At 48.6% G+C, this 17,084-nt stretch overlaps 22 protein-coding genes across 22 annotated transcripts; 9 read left to right on the top strand and 13 right to left on the bottom strand. All coding sequences in view use genetic code 6, as the record gives it.

The window, feature by feature from the left end:
• Nucleotides 1-177: 177 nt before the first annotated feature.
• On the bottom strand, nucleotides 178-390 carry SS50377_23873 (uncharacterized protein; the record flags this gene model as incomplete). Its single annotated transcript, XM_067907737.1, has 1 exon — nucleotides 178-390. One exon carries the CDS (start codon nucleotides 388-390, stop codon nucleotides 178-180), a length of 213 nt encoding a protein of 70 aa, XP_067764711.1.
• Nucleotides 391-683: 293 nt separating this feature from the next.
• SS50377_23874 (uncharacterized protein) lies at nucleotides 684-848 on the bottom strand (the record flags this gene model as incomplete). Its single annotated transcript, XM_067907738.1, has 1 exon — nucleotides 684-848. One exon carries the CDS (start codon nucleotides 846-848, stop codon nucleotides 684-686), a length of 165 nt encoding a protein of 54 aa, XP_067764712.1.
• Nucleotides 849-923: 75 nt separating this feature from the next.
• SS50377_23875 (uncharacterized protein) lies at nucleotides 924-1,391 on the bottom strand (the record flags this gene model as incomplete). The annotated part of the gene is made up of 1 exon (XM_067907739.1): nucleotides 924-1,391. One exon carries the CDS (start codon nucleotides 1,389-1,391, stop codon nucleotides 924-926), a length of 468 nt encoding a protein of 155 aa, XP_067764713.1.
• Nucleotides 1,392-1,410: 19 nt separating this feature from the next.
• SS50377_23876 (ABC transporter family protein) lies at nucleotides 1,411-3,402 on the bottom strand (the record flags this gene model as incomplete). The annotated part of the gene is made up of 1 exon (XM_067907740.1): nucleotides 1,411-3,402. One exon carries the CDS (start codon nucleotides 3,400-3,402, stop codon nucleotides 1,411-1,413), a length of 1,992 nt encoding a protein of 663 aa, XP_067764714.1.
• Nucleotides 3,403-4,837: 1,435 nt separating this feature from the next.
• SS50377_23877 (uncharacterized protein) lies at nucleotides 4,838-5,071 on the bottom strand (the record flags this gene model as incomplete). Its single annotated transcript, XM_067907741.1, has 1 exon — nucleotides 4,838-5,071. One exon carries the CDS (start codon nucleotides 5,069-5,071, stop codon nucleotides 4,838-4,840), a length of 234 nt encoding a protein of 77 aa, XP_067764715.1.
• A 131-nt stretch (nucleotides 5,072-5,202) lies between these two features.
• Nucleotides 5,203-5,427, bottom strand: SS50377_23878 (uncharacterized protein; the record flags this gene model as incomplete). Its single annotated transcript, XM_067907742.1, has 1 exon — nucleotides 5,203-5,427. One exon carries the CDS (start codon nucleotides 5,425-5,427, stop codon nucleotides 5,203-5,205), a length of 225 nt encoding a protein of 74 aa, XP_067764716.1.
• An 89-nt stretch (nucleotides 5,428-5,516) lies between these two features.
• Nucleotides 5,517-6,080, top strand: SS50377_23879 (uncharacterized protein; the record flags this gene model as incomplete). Its single annotated transcript, XM_067907743.1, has 1 exon — nucleotides 5,517-6,080. The coding sequence occupies one exon, from the start codon at nucleotides 5,517-5,519 to the stop codon at nucleotides 6,078-6,080; it is 564 nt and encodes a 187-aa protein (XP_067764717.1).
• Nucleotides 6,081-6,182: 102 nt separating this feature from the next.
• SS50377_23880 (2Fe-2S ferredoxin 2) lies at nucleotides 6,183-6,518 on the top strand (the record flags this gene model as incomplete). The annotated part of the gene is made up of 1 exon (XM_067907744.1): nucleotides 6,183-6,518. One exon carries the CDS (start codon nucleotides 6,183-6,185, stop codon nucleotides 6,516-6,518), a length of 336 nt encoding a protein of 111 aa, XP_067764718.1.
• A 205-nt stretch (nucleotides 6,519-6,723) lies between these two features.
• SS50377_23881 (Transmembrane domain-containing protein) lies at nucleotides 6,724-7,800 on the top strand (the record flags this gene model as incomplete). The annotated part of the gene is made up of 1 exon (XM_067907745.1): nucleotides 6,724-7,800. One exon carries the CDS (start codon nucleotides 6,724-6,726, stop codon nucleotides 7,798-7,800), a length of 1,077 nt encoding a protein of 358 aa, XP_067764719.1.
• Nucleotides 7,801-7,836: 36 nt separating this feature from the next.
• On the top strand, nucleotides 7,837-8,061 carry SS50377_23882 (uncharacterized protein; the record flags this gene model as incomplete). The annotated part of the gene is made up of 1 exon (XM_067907746.1): nucleotides 7,837-8,061. The coding sequence occupies one exon, from the start codon at nucleotides 7,837-7,839 to the stop codon at nucleotides 8,059-8,061; it is 225 nt and encodes a 74-aa protein (XP_067764720.1).
• A 106-nt stretch (nucleotides 8,062-8,167) lies between these two features.
• On the bottom strand, nucleotides 8,168-8,350 carry SS50377_23883 (uncharacterized protein; the record flags this gene model as incomplete). The annotated part of the gene is made up of 1 exon (XM_067907747.1): nucleotides 8,168-8,350. The coding sequence occupies one exon, from the start codon at nucleotides 8,348-8,350 to the stop codon at nucleotides 8,168-8,170; it is 183 nt and encodes a 60-aa protein (XP_067764721.1).
• A 16-nt stretch (nucleotides 8,351-8,366) lies between these two features.
• On the top strand, nucleotides 8,367-8,960 carry SS50377_23884 (uncharacterized protein; the record flags this gene model as incomplete). The annotated part of the gene is made up of 1 exon (XM_067907748.1): nucleotides 8,367-8,960. One exon carries the CDS (start codon nucleotides 8,367-8,369, stop codon nucleotides 8,958-8,960), a length of 594 nt encoding a protein of 197 aa, XP_067764722.1.
• A 974-nt stretch (nucleotides 8,961-9,934) lies between these two features.
• SS50377_23885 (uncharacterized protein) lies at nucleotides 9,935-10,093 on the top strand (the record flags this gene model as incomplete). The annotated part of the gene is made up of 1 exon (XM_067907749.1): nucleotides 9,935-10,093. One exon carries the CDS (start codon nucleotides 9,935-9,937, stop codon nucleotides 10,091-10,093), a length of 159 nt encoding a protein of 52 aa, XP_067764723.1.
• Nucleotides 10,094-10,933: 840 nt separating this feature from the next.
• On the bottom strand, nucleotides 10,934-11,527 carry SS50377_23886 (uncharacterized protein; the record flags this gene model as incomplete). Its single annotated transcript, XM_067907750.1, has 1 exon — nucleotides 10,934-11,527. The coding sequence occupies one exon, from the start codon at nucleotides 11,525-11,527 to the stop codon at nucleotides 10,934-10,936; it is 594 nt and encodes a 197-aa protein (XP_067764724.1).
• Nucleotides 11,528-11,543: 16 nt separating this feature from the next.
• On the top strand, nucleotides 11,544-11,726 carry SS50377_23887 (uncharacterized protein; the record flags this gene model as incomplete). The annotated part of the gene is made up of 1 exon (XM_067907751.1): nucleotides 11,544-11,726. The coding sequence occupies one exon, from the start codon at nucleotides 11,544-11,546 to the stop codon at nucleotides 11,724-11,726; it is 183 nt and encodes a 60-aa protein (XP_067764725.1).
• Nucleotides 11,727-11,832: 106 nt separating this feature from the next.
• SS50377_23888 (uncharacterized protein) lies at nucleotides 11,833-12,057 on the bottom strand (the record flags this gene model as incomplete). Its single annotated transcript, XM_067907752.1, has 1 exon — nucleotides 11,833-12,057. The coding sequence occupies one exon, from the start codon at nucleotides 12,055-12,057 to the stop codon at nucleotides 11,833-11,835; it is 225 nt and encodes a 74-aa protein (XP_067764726.1).
• A 36-nt stretch (nucleotides 12,058-12,093) lies between these two features.
• Nucleotides 12,094-13,170, bottom strand: SS50377_23889 (Transmembrane domain-containing protein; the record flags this gene model as incomplete). Its single annotated transcript, XM_067907753.1, has 1 exon — nucleotides 12,094-13,170. The coding sequence occupies one exon, from the start codon at nucleotides 13,168-13,170 to the stop codon at nucleotides 12,094-12,096; it is 1,077 nt and encodes a 358-aa protein (XP_067764727.1).
• A 205-nt stretch (nucleotides 13,171-13,375) lies between these two features.
• Nucleotides 13,376-13,711, bottom strand: SS50377_23890 (2Fe-2S ferredoxin 2; the record flags this gene model as incomplete). The annotated part of the gene is made up of 1 exon (XM_067907754.1): nucleotides 13,376-13,711. One exon carries the CDS (start codon nucleotides 13,709-13,711, stop codon nucleotides 13,376-13,378), a length of 336 nt encoding a protein of 111 aa, XP_067764728.1.
• Nucleotides 13,712-13,813: 102 nt separating this feature from the next.
• SS50377_23891 (uncharacterized protein) lies at nucleotides 13,814-14,377 on the bottom strand (the record flags this gene model as incomplete). Its single annotated transcript, XM_067907755.1, has 1 exon — nucleotides 13,814-14,377. The coding sequence occupies one exon, from the start codon at nucleotides 14,375-14,377 to the stop codon at nucleotides 13,814-13,816; it is 564 nt and encodes a 187-aa protein (XP_067764729.1).
• An 89-nt stretch (nucleotides 14,378-14,466) lies between these two features.
• On the top strand, nucleotides 14,467-14,691 carry SS50377_23892 (uncharacterized protein; the record flags this gene model as incomplete). Its single annotated transcript, XM_067907756.1, has 1 exon — nucleotides 14,467-14,691. One exon carries the CDS (start codon nucleotides 14,467-14,469, stop codon nucleotides 14,689-14,691), a length of 225 nt encoding a protein of 74 aa, XP_067764730.1.
• A 131-nt stretch (nucleotides 14,692-14,822) lies between these two features.
• SS50377_23893 (uncharacterized protein) lies at nucleotides 14,823-15,056 on the top strand (the record flags this gene model as incomplete). The annotated part of the gene is made up of 1 exon (XM_067907757.1): nucleotides 14,823-15,056. One exon carries the CDS (start codon nucleotides 14,823-14,825, stop codon nucleotides 15,054-15,056), a length of 234 nt encoding a protein of 77 aa, XP_067764731.1.
• A 208-nt stretch (nucleotides 15,057-15,264) lies between these two features.
• Nucleotides 15,265-16,320, bottom strand: SS50377_23894 (uncharacterized protein; the record flags this gene model as incomplete). Its single annotated transcript, XM_067907758.1, has 1 exon — nucleotides 15,265-16,320. The coding sequence occupies one exon, from the start codon at nucleotides 16,318-16,320 to the stop codon at nucleotides 15,265-15,267; it is 1,056 nt and encodes a 351-aa protein (XP_067764732.1).
• Between the last annotated feature and the right edge of the window lie 764 nt (nucleotides 16,321-17,084).

Raw genomic sequence — 17,084 nt, forward strand, 5'->3', positions numbered from 1 at the left:
TTTAACAACGATATTAAATTCTTTAGTACTATATATTAAGTAAGCTACTTTATCTATAGATGCACTAAATATTTAATTAAGGTGGTAATAAATAAACGAGATTCTAAATCATCCAAATATTAAAATAATGCTCAAAATAAAGCAGCATATTTATAATTAGATTAAATTTTATACTAGTCAGTCTATGTTTGAATCTACTAATGTAATAATATTTTAACGCTCAGAAAACTTTACTTACTCCCCCTGGCACGAAAAAGATAAATCTTATTTCACAATACCTTTAGAGTACATTCTCCATTTATAATGAAACAATCTTAATGATGGTATTGACTTCTTAAACTCTTTATACTGTTGAACTGGTTAAGTAACTTATAATTTTGCAATATTCATTTTCCATAGTGTATTTTATTATATAAATTTGTATTATAATAAAAGAAAAAACAAAATCAAAGAATGCTTATGATTAGAAATTTGTAAACGATGAGTTGACTGTCTGAACACTTATAGGAACCCTGCGCGCGGCGTGCGTGGCGGGCCGGGCCGGGGCGCTGGGGCCGAGGGAGCGCGTCGGGACCGGGGAGTGCGGGCGCCGCATTTTGGAGGGGCGAGGATGGGCCGCGATGTCAGGGGCCGGTGCGTGCCGCGGTCCATGCCCAGCCCGTGGAGTACCGCAAGAGAAATAATCATTCGGAGGCGAGCGACGAGGCCTCGTCCAGGTTGGCGTCCAGGATGTCCTGCAGGTTGCTCTGGCTGCCGCGCGCGGAGATCTCGGTGACCGAGGGGTTGTCGCCGTCGAACATCCGCTGGTACTCGGAGTAGCTGGGCTGGATCACCTTCCGCTCGTCCATTCTTCGGGGAGGGCGGATATGTGCCCGAAGCGAATTCGGTACGGTGAACCACAAGTTGCGGGAGAGGAAAGGAGGTCACTCGGCGTCCAGCACCTCCGCTCCCACCTGCTGGAGGAGGAGCCGGCCGGCCACCGCGATCCCCCCGAGCTGCCGGGCGGCGGCGCGCAGGAGGGCCAGGAGGCGCTCGTTGAGCACCACGACGCGCAGGTCGGGCACGGTGCGGAACTCCGCCTGCACGAGCGAGAGGCAGAGGCTCAGCGTGAGCAGGTAGGCCGGGAGGCGGCAGCGGCGGTGCGCGCGGGCCAGGCGCTCGAGGCCCCAGAGCACCGCCAGCAGCAGGGCGTGCACCACGGCGGCGAGGTTGGCCGCGTAGCCGAGCAGCACGGTGGGCCTGTAGGCGCCGTGCGCGCGGAGCAGGGCCACCCAGGCGTCCACGGGGGCGGGGCAGCCGGGCATGAGCCGCACCACGGAGCAGATCACGGTCATCTGGGCCGCGAGGGCGAGCGGGGCCGCGGCGAACACCAGCAGCGACGCGAACTTCATTGTAGGGTGGAAGGGAGCGTCAGGAGAAGCGGCGGTAGCGCAGCATGAGGTAGGACGCGCAGGCGAAGAGCGCGATCACGCCGGCGGTGTAGCCGACGTTGGTGAGCGTGGCGCTGAGCAGCGTCCAGCCCTGCTGCCCGTAGAGCTCGAACATGGTGGCCCCCGAGTCGAGCGGGCAGCTCTGGCCGGGGTCGCACACCACGTCCTGGCCGTGGAGGATGAGGTACAGGTAGGCGCGGAACATGTAGGCGAACTGGCTGACCCAGGGCATCCAGCTCCAGTAGGAGGGCACGGAGCTGGGGTTGATGTAGGGCCCGGCGAAGGTGAAGAGGATGCTGACGGTGGTCATGAACACGGCGATCGCGGCGACGAAGGAGTTGAAGACGAACTGGAAGAAGAGCGCGAGGAAGAGCGTGCTGTACAGCATGAGCAGGAACTGCACGCCCAGCAGCAGGCACAGCTGGAGCGAGCTGTTCATGTTCACCATGAAGTACGCGATCACGATCGTGTAGAACACCATGAACACGTACACCGGCAGGTCCACCAGCAGCTCCGCCAGGAAGAACCCCGCCGTGCCGTACAGCCCCTGCGCGTGCTCCGCCAGGTACACCTGCCGCTTCTGGAACCAGCGCTGCGCAGCGTCCGCCGAGGGCGGGAACACCAGCGTGATCTGGATGAAGAACACCGCCCCGATGCGGTTCCCCACCGCCGTGTAGGTGTAGCCCAGCCGCCACCACAGCGAGCCCGCGAAGAGCGCCACCACCGTGTACTGCAGCAGGAAGCGGAAGAACAGCACCGGGTTGCGCACCTGCTGCCGCACCGCCCGCGAGAGCAGCACGCCGAACTGCGCCTGGTAGCTCTGCACGTACTTCGCCTCGTAGTGCAGCACCTCGTACGCCGAGATCAGCGCGTGCGGCAGCAGCCCGAACTTGCGGTCCGCCCGGTACGCGCCGTACTGCTGGCCCGCCGACAGCGTGTAGCCCAGCACCGCGCGCCCGTCCACGCCGTCCGGGTCCACCGTCTCGGCGGTCTCCAGCACAGCCAGCCGGACTGGCACTGGCGCGGCCTGCCGGAACTCCGCCGCGAGCCGCTCCACCACGGCCTCCTGAGAGGGGTCCGCGAGCAGCTCGATGAGGAAGTCGGCGGGGTTCACGTTCTCGGGCAGGCTCACGCCGGCACTGCGCGCGCGCTCCAGGAAGCCCGCGGCGGGGATGCTGAAGAGCAGCTGGCCGCGGCGCATGACCAGCACGCGGTCGAAGAGCCCCCACATCTGGCTGGTGGGCTGGTGGATCGTGGTCAGCACCGTGAGCCCGTGGCGCTGCGAGTCGGGGCTCGTGAACTGGTCGTAGGGGCGCCCGCTGAGCCCCTTCAGCGTCGCGATGAGCTGGTTCGCGGTGTGCACGTCCAGCCCGCTCGTGCACTCGTCCAGCACCAGCACCTCCGCCCCGGACACGATCTGGCGCGCGATGCTGGTCCGCCGCCGCTCGCCCCCCGAGATCCCGCTCTTGTTCGCCCCCGCCGAGAAGCCCTGGCCCGCCGGCGCCCCGATGAGGGAGTCGCGGACGTGGGCCAGGCCGAGCGAGGCCAGCGTGCGGTCGGTGAGCTCCTCGTGGTGGCGGCCGGGCAGCTTCAGGTCCGCCACGAACTTCACCGCCTCGAAGACGGTCTCCTCCGCGCCCAGGATGTCCTCCTGCTGCACGTAGCCCAGGCGGCGCTTGATCCAGGGCCCCACGCGCTTGCCGTTGAAGCGCACCTCGCCCGAGAAGGTCTTCGTGTAGAGCCGGTTGCACACGATGTTGATCAGCGAGGTCTTCCCGCAGCCCGAGGACCCGATGATAGCCACGAACTCCCCCGGCTGCACGTCCAGCGAGATGTCCCGCAGGATCGGCTTGAAGGGCTCCTCCGCCTGGCAGAACTCCTGGCGCCGGTAGCGGTACCGGGAGGCGGCGTGCAGCTTCTAGCGCAGGCCCTCAGGCACCGAGTAGGACAGGTGGTCCACGCTGATAGACATTTTGTGGAGTCGCAGCGGCCACGTTCGCAGGGGAGCCGAGCACGGCGCGGGCTGGAGGGCAGAGAGGCCTTGGAATGGGGTCTGCTGGGATGGGTAAAGGGAGTATGTGTGGGCAGGGTATGCCGGGGCGCGGGGCTCGCTCCATTTAGGAGGTCGGCTTCGAATGGATTATGATATCTTTTCGTGATAAAAACAGCTAATTTATAATATTCAAAAATCTAATTAATATAATTAGAGTAAGTAGGATACATAAATTTACGTATAGTTCATTCTTGATTAAGAAGCTACTAATTAAAATCTTATTCTAATAAAACAAAACGCAATGAATTTATACCATATTACAATTATATGATAAAGTATAAAATTATTTTAAAGAGTATTATAACATAAAATAGATAACTATCACCATAAAAGAATAAACTGATAAATAATAATTATTTGTATAAAATTTGATAAAATATAATACCATGATTAATTTAATACTTAATGATGATATGTCATATATTTCGTCAATATAATGATTCAAATGTACTATATGATAAATAAATATTACAAATCATTCAAATAGTAAGCTCTTACTAACGCTTTTCTTAATTAGTCCAGCTTTTCTATTTTTTCTATCATCTTTATAAGAATTAATAATTTCATATAGTTCTTATATTTTTTCTTATTATACTTCAAACACCTATGATTTTACTAATGACTGATCTAATTAGCCTATTTTAATGTTATCTAGTGATTATGACTGTTTAATATTCTTGGTCATTCTCTAAATTAATGTAAATGAATCAGTGTTGTATTTATGTATATGTATAATATTTAGTGTTTTTAATTCTTAATTTCTTTTTTACATTTTTGTAAAGTGATTAATGTATACTATTTGTTATATATAAGAATCGCGAATATAAATCGATACCATTAAAAAATATAACATTAAGACTGAAATTGAACTATGATGTTTGTAAATATTATTTAATTACATTACAAATACTATGAACTTATAAAAATAAAAGTAGAATATAATAAATCATCACTAATTTCAAATTTTAACAATGAAGTACGGGAATCTTATCATTACTATCAATAAGGACATAAAATATATATTAGATAGAAACAAATTTACTTTGATCTAGGGATCAGGTGCTGAGCATCGAGAGCCTGCAGCAGCGGAACCAGGAGCGCTGGGAGATGCTGCGGCAGCTGGACGAGCGGTTCGGGCTGGAGTGATTGCGTGGTGCGTTTGCCGTAGGGCAGTATGTCATAGAAGGGTGGCTGGTGGAACAGAACAAGTCACTCAGGCCGCGTCCTACAGGGCCTGCGCGGCGGGATAGCGTGGCACCGCGGGGGTCAGATCCTGCAGGATGATCACGGGGCGGTACTGGGGCTTGCGGGCGCGGCGGCAGCAGGCGAGCATTCGGTGCGAGGGTCTACGCGGTCACTCCGCCAGGTCCTCCTCCTGGTACGAGGCGCGCGAGGGGCACCCCACGAGGCTGCCGGGCCGTGCGAAGCTGATCGCGCTCTCCTGGGCGCCGGTGCAGGCCGTGAAGACCTGCGTGGGGACCAGGTTCTCGATGAGCGACATCAGGTCGTCGTCGATGGCGAGGTCTGGCGGGCTCGGGATGCTCTAGATGCTCTTCTGGTGCAGCGCGTGCAGCCGGCGCTTGCGCATTTTCGGAGGGCAGTTGTATTTAAATAGGAGGAATTAAAAGCCTTTTGCGTATTTGTGTTTTAGCACAATATCCGAGCGTGGAGCAGAATGGGCGCGGCGGTATGATGGGCAGGAGAGCGCTGCCGAGCCGCTCAGAGGGTCAGGTCCTCGTCGATGCAGGAGGTCTGGCTGACGCAGCCCATCATACACGGCTACTGCTCCAGGCTGATCATGCTGTCCTTATTGTGGGAGCTGGACGAGAATATGTGCTCGGGTTGCATATCGATGACCGTCGCAAAGAAGTCCTCCAGAGGGGCTGGCGGCAGGATCTGGGTAATCTTCTTCTGCTGGAGGGCGTGCAGGCGGCGCTGTCGCATTTTGGGGAGGGACGCGCAAATGCGTCTGGGATATAGTATTGAGTAGTTTTGGTCCGCCCTGCGTATACAAATAAATTATTTACGAATACATGTTTCGATGCATAAAGCTTGGCGTGCACTGGGATGGGAAACTGTAGCTACCAGTTTGCATCGGCCCAAACCGAACCCCATGCTGCAGTGGTCACGATGCAGCATACACACCGGGCGTTGCGCGCCCACGCCAGGCAGCGTTCGCTGGAAATGGAGATTTAAGCACACGCCTCTTTGGGCAAATATTTGTAATCAGCATCTGTACAAAAACGTAAACAATAATTTTCTACAGATACGAGGATAACCGGATATATAGGATAGTACCTTCTTCGGGAGTGAACATCTACAGTGCGCAGTTATCAGTTTCACCCTAATAGTAACGGCGGTCCCGCGCTGGTTTTGCAATTATCCTATCCTATACTCTATTCTAACGTCCCTACGCTCGTAAAATGAAGCGGTGCTGTGCCAACTGGGCCAGCAGCGATGTTGACGAGTTCTTCTACTGCCACCAGATGCAGGGTGCTACCGACAAGAGTGCATCCGGAGAATCTGGCTAACTCCAGCACAGACACCGGAGCGAGGGACGCGTGCTAGGACTAGCGGTGACCGAAGAAGGCGCCTGAGCAGCTCTGGCGATAGCTGCAGCTTCGACGCGCCGCTGACCAGCCGACTCTCGTATACAAGTATACAAGGTATTTCTATACATAATACTACCGAGGCGAAGAATGGAGGTTCCGGTCACCGTCGACCTCCCCCAGAGCACGCGGTATGTCAGCCTACCGGTAGGGAAGACACTGCTGGAGGCTCTTCGAGCTAGCGGAATCAAGGTGCAGAACGGCTGCGGCGGCATCCAAGCGTGCTGCACATGCTAGGTGGCCTTCGACGCTGAGTCCTTCGTGAGACTTCCGAAGATGACAGATGCCGAGGAGGATATGCTCACCTTCTCCCCTGACTAGAACCCCCTAGCTAGGCTGTCGTGCGCGGTGGTCGTAGACGAGGCTATCCGTGGCGCACGGATAGTGGTGAAGGAGCAGAATCTGGCCCCGGGCCATAGCAAGTGATATCAGTTTAGTCATCAGCCTCCAGCCAAACCACCCGAGGCAAGCGCATTCTAGAAACGATCTGGGCTCGGTAGAGTTTGGTTTAGTGCAGTACCCAGATTGATGCTTATTTGTTAAATATTAAGAAAATTATACAATTGCAACCTTGCACAAACCTGAATATAATCCACATTAGGGTAGGATATATTCGTGTCCTCACTCCAAAATGACCGATTCCTTGTTCACTCACATTATGTTTTTCCTGCTAACCGCATCCTCTACTGGCTACCTGTTCGGCTTTACCCTACTAGAGAAAAACCTGGGCATGTCAAAGTTCACATTCACCACCGCGGCGGTTGGATTCGCGACGTCTGGGCTTGTTTTCCATCTCGGCCTCCTCGATAAGATGGTACGTAAACTTTCTCTCCGGCCGGTGCTATGGATTGCGATGGCCATCCAACAGGCGGGCCTCACGCTCTGCCAGTTTCCAGCGGTGCACCCCCTAAACTACATTGCGGCGCTGCTGACTTCGTGCGGTTGCTGCATGCTATATTCGGCATTATTCTACCTGTACGGTAACTTTATGTACTTTGGTGTAGTGTCCTCTATCGCTTTCGCGGCCTCTACCACGTTCTTCTACTTTTCAGCGCTCAGCCAGTATTACCTTATCGGATTGCAGCTGCTAAGTGTCACGTCGCTGGCCCTATTCTTTCCAAAGTACCCTAGCTCCTACTGGCAGCAGGAGAAGCGCAAGCTTCTGCATAAGTCCCAGGTGCTGACGCTCGCTGTATTCGGTAGTATCTTCAGCAAGAACCTGATGACCGTGTCCTACTTCTCTTTCGACAAGAGCCAGCTGGTATTCTCACTAGGTCTTGCCTCTTCGGTATTATCTGGACTATTCCTGTTCAACCTTCGCGTCGGTATGGTCATCTTTGCCAGCATGGCGGTGGTATCCTGCATCCTGAACGTGTTCAACAACGTCATCCTGATACAGTTAGGTTTCTACCTCGCCAATATCGCAGCGGGGGGATTCATCTCGGGGGCTATGGCCCTCAACTCGTAGGAGAACGTGATGCGTGACAACGGGTTGATCTACCTCGCCCTGATTTGTGGAAACATTAGTGGGTTCCTCGAGAAGATAGACAGAATATGGTATTAGGCCTGTTATGAAGTATGCATGGTCCTCATCGTGGTTGGCATGGCCGGAGTTTTCATGGTGGATACGGTGGAGAAAGCGTCCGTTGAGGAGGGAACCAGGGAGTCAGGGCAGGAGGACCTCAATCTGGGGGTCGCACAGGAGTGATTGAATATAATAGATACTAAATCGGTCTGGACCATAATGAGGAGCGACCAGGCCAGCCACCGATACGTGCAATCCAAGGCATTCCGCCACCAAAAGGAACGGTCCCGCCTGCACAACTCTCCAAACTCCTCATTCGAAGCGCGCCATGGCGAGTGTACGGCCCCACCTGCTGACCGTCTGCAGGACCCCTGTTATCAGGAGGCTGCGTTCGCCAACGGGTTCGTGCTCCCGCGGCTGCTCCACTAGTGCAGCACCAAGTGAGAATTCAGTACCAGCGGTAGAGGCGCTTCCTCACCCACCTCAAAGCGTTCTGGTACCCACTCTTGCATGCGGAGTGGGCAAACATCAACAAAGTGACATATTGCGTTCACTCCTCGCTCCAGTCGTCCACGCCCTCTACCAGGTCCTCCTCGGCGAACAGAATTGCACCCTCCGACGCCTCGACCTCGAAGGAGTGCTGATCGATCTGCTGTGTACCAAAACACGATACCTGAAACTCGGCGAGCCCCTCGTCACTCGTACTGGGGCCTCCCATGTTCGATGAGTTCATTCAAGTTCCACTCCAAATGCTCATCACGCTCTCGGCCGCCGCAATCGCGTGCTACTCGCGGCGCAGCTTCGACTTCTGCGAGTCCATAACTGTTATGCCACCAAAAACTACACCGGTGTTGCTGGACCTACAGAGCATGCCAACTCCGGATGACCTGGCTGCTGTCCTCAGCTCTCACGTTGTGATAGGTCTGGTACTCAACGCCTCTCATGCGTAGTTGGTGAAGGTTCTTGGTGACCGGTACAAAGTTGTGGCATCGCTGACCTCTACTCCTTCCTCGAGCACCCTCCGAATACCAACCCCAAAACCCACCGCACTGTACCTAGGTTTTTCCTGCACACCCAATGCCGAATCCTAAGTTCCATACGATTCGATGCCAGCGCCGGCCCTAGTGCATTCCAGGGCCATGCTAATTGGATTCGATGCATCTCCAAAGACTATCAATAAGCTTTACGCCTACTTCGCGCGTGATTCTCTTAAGGAACCGTCAAAGGATGAGATAATGGAGCAGGTGAAGGGCACTGACGAGTTTAAGCGCATCATTGAAGAAGCGATGTCCCAGCGCGTTCTCGAGGAGGTCCAGAAAAAGCTCGACAAGGGAGAGTTGTGATTGGATTTAAGGGATATAGATTATACACTAACAGTAAATTAGTTAGGGTAGATAGTAAAGTAATTATTAATTATAAATATTAATAACAAAGTTGATAAGACGATTTAATTTTACAATGAATCGTAAAATTATTTGATCTAGCAAAAATCAACAATATATCAATTTTATTTTCTAAATTAAACATAAAATTTGGTGTATATACATGTAGCTTTCATTCTGAGAAGTTTTTATGAAATTTAAAATCTTAATAAAACAAGTAAAATAAATATAAAACCATTATAAAATCTGAAATTGGTTTATAAGTTATTCGTATCAGCATAGCTTTGAAAGTTTAATAATGTGTGTAACAGTTGATATACTAGGATAAATAATTCTAATCTTAATATTTAACTAACCAGAATATAATATTACTAGCTTGAGCATTATCTATGATGATATAAAATATATCATACATACAATTAAGGTTGATATTATACTTAGAGATTGATATATTTTTATTGTATATGATGGTAATGTTAAGGTTTCTTACAATATTAATTGAAAATCCAATTGGTACAAGGTAAAATGTTAAGTTTCAAAGCCTTCATTTATCTCAATATACTTTATATATACACATTAAACATAAATGAATATATACAATAGCAGAGCTTTTATTTAACATTCATTTTGTAAATACACATATTTTGCGATTATAATGAATAAAATAAAATTTAATCAGTCTAAATTTTGGACTGAGTTATTGTTAAATAAGCTATTATTAAATAATAGGGTAAATTTCAAGTGAATACAATCATTAAACCAGAATTAGAAGTAAATTTATACGATAAATTTTGAATTCTATAAATACTTGAATACATGTAAAATGATACAAAATATTATTATATAATATATAGCAATTTATAGTATTATTGTTATAATTCGTAAATATAATACTGAATATAATTATATATAAATATTACGTTCTCAGTTTTAAAATGAACTGTAAATAGATTTCATATGATGAATACTTGAAAATGTATGAAGAAGATAATAAACCTTCAGTTTTAACTCCTATAGGTGGATAATCATATCATTGTTCATAATTTAATGAGTTCATTGAAGATCTTGATTCTTTTTAAGTAGACTATGAGTGATTTAATTTTATTACTAAATATCGTATAGCAAAGATTATAAATATATAGGATATTGTAGCATAACTTAATGTTAAGAATAGCTAATCCTACATTAATTCCTCACCTAAATCATAAGTCTATTTTTGGAACTTATTAGAAAAATAAATTATTTTGTTTTTAATATACCTAATAATTTCACAAATACCATTTAATGCTATATTAATTAATAAATATAAGACAATATGGATAAATTTCTTTTGCTAATATTAGATTTAAGTAAATACTATTTAAAATATTTAAAAAGTATTATTCCATAGATAATTTTGTTATGTAATATATATATTATATAGTTAAATAACCAATATTAATTTCAAATTTGTTTTTAACTTCTATTTGACACTACAGAAAATGATAAGACTAAATCATAAAATCAAATACTAAAAGATATAAGAATAAACTAAGAAGAATATCAAAAGCGATCAAATACTACATTATACAAGATATTGAGACATTTTACTAAAAGTAATAATATTATAATTTGATCTTTAAAGCGCTAAGTGATCTACATAAATAACTATTATTTTTTGTATATGTTATTAAATGAGTCTCTTAATGGTTATTTATTTTCTTATAATTATAATTATTAAAAATAAACTAAATAATAATTAAACTGTATTTTATCTAATACTATCATTGCAATAGTATGATGTCCAGAAAGTTTGATAATACTTTGCAGTTGTCCTCTATTTCCATCGTTAAATTGAACCAGCTTTCATAATTCTGCCAATTTATATTAAATTGTTTTCATACTCAAAATACAACATTATATAATTTTTTATTTAATATAATTGAGCCATTCAATCACAACTCTCCCTTGTCGAGCTTTTTCTGGACCTCCTCGAGAACGCGCTGGGACATCGCTTCTTCAATGATGCGCTTAAACTCGTCAGTGCCCTTCACCTGCTCCATTATCTCATCCTTTGACGGTTCCTTAAGAGAATCACGCGCGAAGTAGGCGTAAAGCTTATTGATAGTCTTTGGAGATGCATCGAATCCAATTAGCATGGCCCTGGAATGCACTAGGGCCGGCGCTGGCATCGAATCGTATGGAACTTAGGATTCGGCATTGGGTGTGCAGGAAAAACCTAGGTACAGTGCGGTGGGTTTTGGGGTTGGTATTCGGAGGGTGCTCGAGGAAGGAGTAGAGGTCAGCGATGCCACAACTTTGTACCGGTCACCAAGAACCTTCACCAACTACGCATGAGAGGCGTTGAGTACCAGACCTATCACAACGTGAGAGCTGAGGACAGCAGCCAGGTCATCCGGAGTTGGCATGCTCTGTAGGTCCAGCAACACCGGTGTAGTTTTTGGTGGCATAACAGTTATGGACTCGCAGAAGTCGAAGCTGCGCCGCGAGTAGCACGCGATTGCGGCGGCCGAGAGCGTGATGAGCATTTGGAGTGGAACTTGAATGAACTCATCGAACATGGGAGGCCCCAGTACGAGTGACGAGGGGCTCGCCGAGTTTCAGGTATCGTGTTTTGGTACACAGCAGATCGATCAGCACTCCTTCGAGGTCGAGGCGTCGGAGGGTGCAATTCTGTTCGCCGAGGAGGACCTGGTAGAGGGCGTGGACGACTGGAGCGAGGAGTGAACGCAATATGTCACTTTGTTGATGTTTGCCCACTCCGCATGCAAGAGTGGGTACCAGAACGCTTTGAGGTGGGTGAGGAAGCGCCTCTACCGCTGGTACTGAATTCTCACTTGGTGCTGCACTAGTGGAGCAGCCGCGGGAGCACGAACCCGTTGGCGAACGCAGCCTCCTGATAACAGGGGTCCTGCAGACGGTCAGCAGGTGGGGCCGTACACTCGCCATGGCGCGCTTCGAATGAGGAGTTTGGAGAGTTGTGCAGGCGGGACCGTTCCTTTTGGTGGCGGAATGCCTTGGATTGCACGTATCGGTGGCTGGCCTGGTCGCTCCTCATTATGGTCCAGACCGATTTAGTATCTATTATATTCAATCACTCCTGTGCGACCCCCAGATTGAGGTCCTCCTGCCCTGACTCCCTGGTTCCCTCCTCAACGGACGCTTTCTCCACCGTATCCACCATGAAAACTCCGGCCATGCCAACCACGATGAGGACCATGCATACTTCATAACAGGCCTAATACCATATTCTGTCTATCTTCTCGAGGAACCCACTAATGTTTCCACAAATCAGGGCGAGGTAGATCAACCCGTTGTCACGCATCACGTTCTCCTACGAGTTGAGGGCCATAGCCCCCGAGATGAATCCCCCCGCTGCGATATTGGCGAGGTAGAAACCTAACTGTATCAGGATGACGTTGTTGAACACGTTCAGGATGCAGGATACCACCGCCATGCTGGCAAAGATGACCATACCGACGCGAAGGTTGAACAGGAATAGTCCAGATAATACCGAAGAGGCAAGACCTAGTGAGAATACCAGCTGGCTCTTGTCGAAAGAGAAGTAGGACACGGTCATCAGGTTCTTGCTGAAGATACTACCGAATACAGCGAGCGTCAGCACCTGGGACTTATGCAGAAGCTTGCGCTTCTCCTGCTGCCAGTAGGAGCTAGGGTACTTTGGAAAGAATAGGGCCAGCGACGTGACACTTAGCAGCTGCAATCCGATAAGGTAATACTGGCTGAGCGCTGAAAAGTAGAAGAACGTGGTAGAGGCCGCGAAAGCGATAGAGGACACTACACCAAAGTACATAAAGTTACCGTACAGGTAGAATAATGCCGAATATAGCATGCAGCAACCGCACGAAGTCAGCAGCGCCGCAATGTAGTTTAGGGGGTGCACCGCTGGAAACTGGCAGAGCGTGAGGCCCGCCTGTTGGATGGCCATCGCAATCCATAGCACCGGCCGGAGAGAAAGTTTACGTACCATCTTATCGAGGAGGCCGAGATGGAAAACAAGCCCAGACGTCGCGAATCCAACCGCCGCGGTGGTGAATGTGAACTTTGACATGCCCAGGTTTTTCTCTAGTAGGGTAAAGCCGAACAGGTAGCCAGTAGAGGATGCGGTTAGCAGGAAAAACATAATGTGAGTGAACAAGGAATCGGTCATTTTGGAGTGAGGACACGAATATATCCTACCCTAATGTGGATTATATTCAGGTTTGTGCAAGGTTGCAATTGTATAATTTTCTTAATATTTAACAAATAAGCATCAATCTGGGTACTGCACTAAACCAAACTCTACCGAGCCCAGATCGTTTCTAGAATGCGCTTGCCTCGGGTGGTTTGGCTGGAGGCTGATGACTAAACTGATATCACTTGCTATGGCCCGGGGCCAGATTCTGCTCCTTCACCACTATCCGTGCGCCACGGATAGCCTCGTCTACGACCACCGCGCACGACAGCCTAGCTAGGGGGTTCTAGTCAGGGGAGAAGGTGAGCATATCCTCCTCGGCATCTGTCATCTTCGGAAGTCTCACGAAGGACTCAGCGTCGAAGGCCACCTAGCATGTGCAGCACGCTTGGATGCCGCCGCAGCCGTTCTGCACCTTGATTCCGCTAGCTCGAAGAGCCTCCAGCAGTGTCTTCCCTACCGGTAGGCTGACATACCGCGTGCTCTGGGGGAGGTCGACGGTGACCGGAACCTCCATTCTTCGCCTCGGTAGTATTATGTATAGAAATACCTTGTATACTTGTATACGAGAGTCGGCTGGTCAGCGGCGCGTCGAAGCTGCAGCTATCGCCAGAGCTGCTCAGGCGCCTTCTTCGGTCACCGCTAGTCCTAGCACGCGTCCCTCGCTCCGGTGTCTGTGCTGGAGTTAGCCAGATTCTCCGGATGCACTCTTGTCGGTAGCACCCTGCATCTGGTGGCAGTAGAAGAACTCGTCAACATCGCTGCTGGCCCAGTTGGCACAGCACCGCTTCATTTTACGAGCGTAGGGACGTTAGAATAGAGTATAGGATAGGATAATTGCAAAACCAGCGCGGGACCGCCGTTACTATTAGGGTGAAACTGATAACTGCGCACTGTAGATGTTCACTCCCGAAGAAGGTACTATCCTATATATCCGGTTATCCTCGTATCTGTAGAAAATTATTGTTTACGTTTTTGTACAGATGCTGATTACAAATATTTGCCCAAAGAGGCGTGTGCTTAAATCTCCATTTCCAGCGAACGCTGCCTGGCGTGGGCGCGCAACGCCCGGTGTGTATGCTGCATCGTGACCACTGCAGCATGGGGTTCGGTTTGGGCCGATGCAAACTGGTAGCTACAGTTTCCCATCCCAGTGCACGCCAAGCTTTATGCATCGAAACATGTATTCGTAAATAATTTATTTGTATACGCAGGGCGGACCAAAACTACTCAATACTATATCCCAGACGCATTTGCGCGTCCCTCCCCAAAATGCGACAGCGCCGCCTGCACGCCCTCCAGCAGAAGAAGATTACCCAGATCCTGCCGCCAGCCCCTCTGGAGGACTTCTTTGCGACGGTCATCGATATGCAACCCGAGCACATATTCTCGTCCAGCTCCCACAATAAGGACAGCATGATCAGCCTGGAGCAGTAGCCGTGTATGATGGGCTGCGTCAGCCAGACCTCCTGCATCGACGAGGACCTGACCCTCTGAGCGGCTCGGCAGCGCTCTCCTGCCCATCATACCGCCGCGCCCATTCTGCTCCACGCTCGGATATTGTGCTAAAACACAAATACGCAAAAGGCTTTTAATTCCTCCTATTTAAATACAACTGCCCTCCGAAAATGCGCAAGCGCCGGCTGCACGCGCTGCACCAGAAGAGCATCTAGAGCATCCCGAGCCCGCCAGACCTCGCCATCGACGACGACCTGATGTCGCTCATCGAGAACCTGGTCCCCACGCAGGTCTTCACGGCCTGCACCGGCGCCCAGGAGAGCGCGATCAGCTTCGCACGGCCCGGCAGCCTCGTGGGGTGCCCCTCGCGCGCCTCGTACCAGGAGGAGGACCTGGCGGAGTGACCGCGTAGACCCTCGCACCGAATGCTCGCCTGCTGCCGCCGCGCCCGCAAGCCCCAGTACCGCCCCGTGATCATCCTGCAGGATCTGACCCCCGCGGTGCCACGCTATCCCGCCGCGCAGGCCCTGTAGGACGCGGCCTGAGTGACTTGTTCTGTTCCACCAGCCACCCTTCTATGACATACTGCCCTACGGCAAACGCACCACGCAATCACTCCAGCCCGAACCGCTCGTCCAGCTGCCGCAGCATCTCCCAGCGCTCCTGGTTCCGCTGCTGCAGGCTCTCGATGCTCAGGATTTCGCGCTCCCCGGCCTCGCTCTCTGCGCGCGCCAGCGCCGCTACCTCACGTCGCAGCTCGCTGCGCGTGGCCTCCAGCTGCTGAATCTGCTGCGCCGTGCTCGCAATCTCGGCCCGAACGCTGTCCGCGAGCTCGTCCTGCGTCGCCTGCGGGGATTTTGCCTGCCGCATGAGCAGCCCTTCGAGTTCGCTGACGCGCGTTTTGAGTGCCTGCACCTCCGGCGAATTGGCCTGCATTTGAGACATGCGCTGCATCTGGAGCTCCTGTAGAATCTGGAACTGAACATCGTGGCTCGGGTTGCTTTGGGCCGCCAGAAGCTGCTGCTGTTGCAGTTGGATCATGTTAATCTGCTGAGAAAGCTGTGTCAAGTTGTGGAGCATCATCTCGTTTTGGGGCTGATGGAGCACAATTTGCTGCGGAGGTTGGGGCGGGGCGAGTTGCTGTTGAAATTGGGGTGGGGGTATAGGAGGTGTAGGGGTTGGAGGCTGAAATTTGACGGTTTAGCGGAGCTGTGGAGGTGATTGTGCTTCTTCTACGGGATCTGGCATGAATTTTGGCTGTGGCTTGACGATTCTGACCTCTTTTTAAGGTATTTCTGGAGCTTGAAAACGTAGCTTTTTCTGACGCTCCCTCTCGGCTTCCTACTCCACAGCGCGTTGGACTGAAGCATAGTAGCGTGCTGAGAAGTCCTTGTCTTCTTATGCGAGCTATTCGGCCTCTACCTTATCAAACGCGCTAACAGATTTCCAATTTTATTATATACGCATAATGAGGTTGTCTTTAAACTTTTATATTCTCTTTCTGTCAAATTCGTTATAGTCGCGATCATTCATTCGACCGTCTCTTATTTATCCGTCTTATGGAGGAGGAGAATTAAGTTGCTCCTCTTGAATTTCTCTAGCACGTTACTAGTTAATAAGTTTTTATTAGTGCTAAACTTTCCTATCTAGATCAGATAAAATAAACATTTTGTGCGGAGGTAATATATATAATTTATTATATATTAGTACCAAATAAATATTGCCAATTTAGTCTAATAAATATTATACATAATTATTATGCTCATTCTGAACTTAAAACTAGTATATTTTAGTTACATGGATAATATATATATTAACTATAATAGCTTTATATTATTTAATCTATATTATAAACTAATTAAAGTAAGTTTTGTAATGTACATTAAATTAATTAACAAGAGGAAAATATTATGAATGACACTTTTATATAAATTATTTTTAATAAAAAAACTATATTATTCTTTACATGATATATTTTAAAATAACAAAGATGAGAGATATTCATTTACTCACTTTGTATCTAGGCTTAGGAGTTTGTAATTTAGTTATTTAACTTTTATGTTATAATTTTATATGTGTTTAATTCAGTTTTGGTAGTTATGTTAATGAAGAAGATGCAGAGTTTGAGATTTGTATTATGATATTTTAGTTATCCATCATGTTATAATGACTAACATTAACATAAACATAGTCTTCGTTACATTTCTAAACACCTAAATTTTTAATTGATAAATTGAGTGCGGATTTATGCTGATTTTACATTATGAAAAACATAATACGAAAACATATAATAAAATATATTTGTATATAATACGGTAAGATAATTATCTTATAATATTTATTATAATACTAACATAAGAAGAGGACTATTTGATAATTATATTTATCATTTATGATATTAAATAAGTTTTGAATCTGGACATTACACTAGA

This window comes from Spironucleus salmonicida, chromosome 4 (genome assembly GCF_000497125.1).
Source record: "Spironucleus salmonicida strain ATCC 50377 chromosome 4, whole genome shotgun sequence".
NCBI classification, from domain to species: domain Eukaryota; phylum Fornicata; order Diplomonadida; family Hexamitidae; genus Spironucleus; species Spironucleus salmonicida.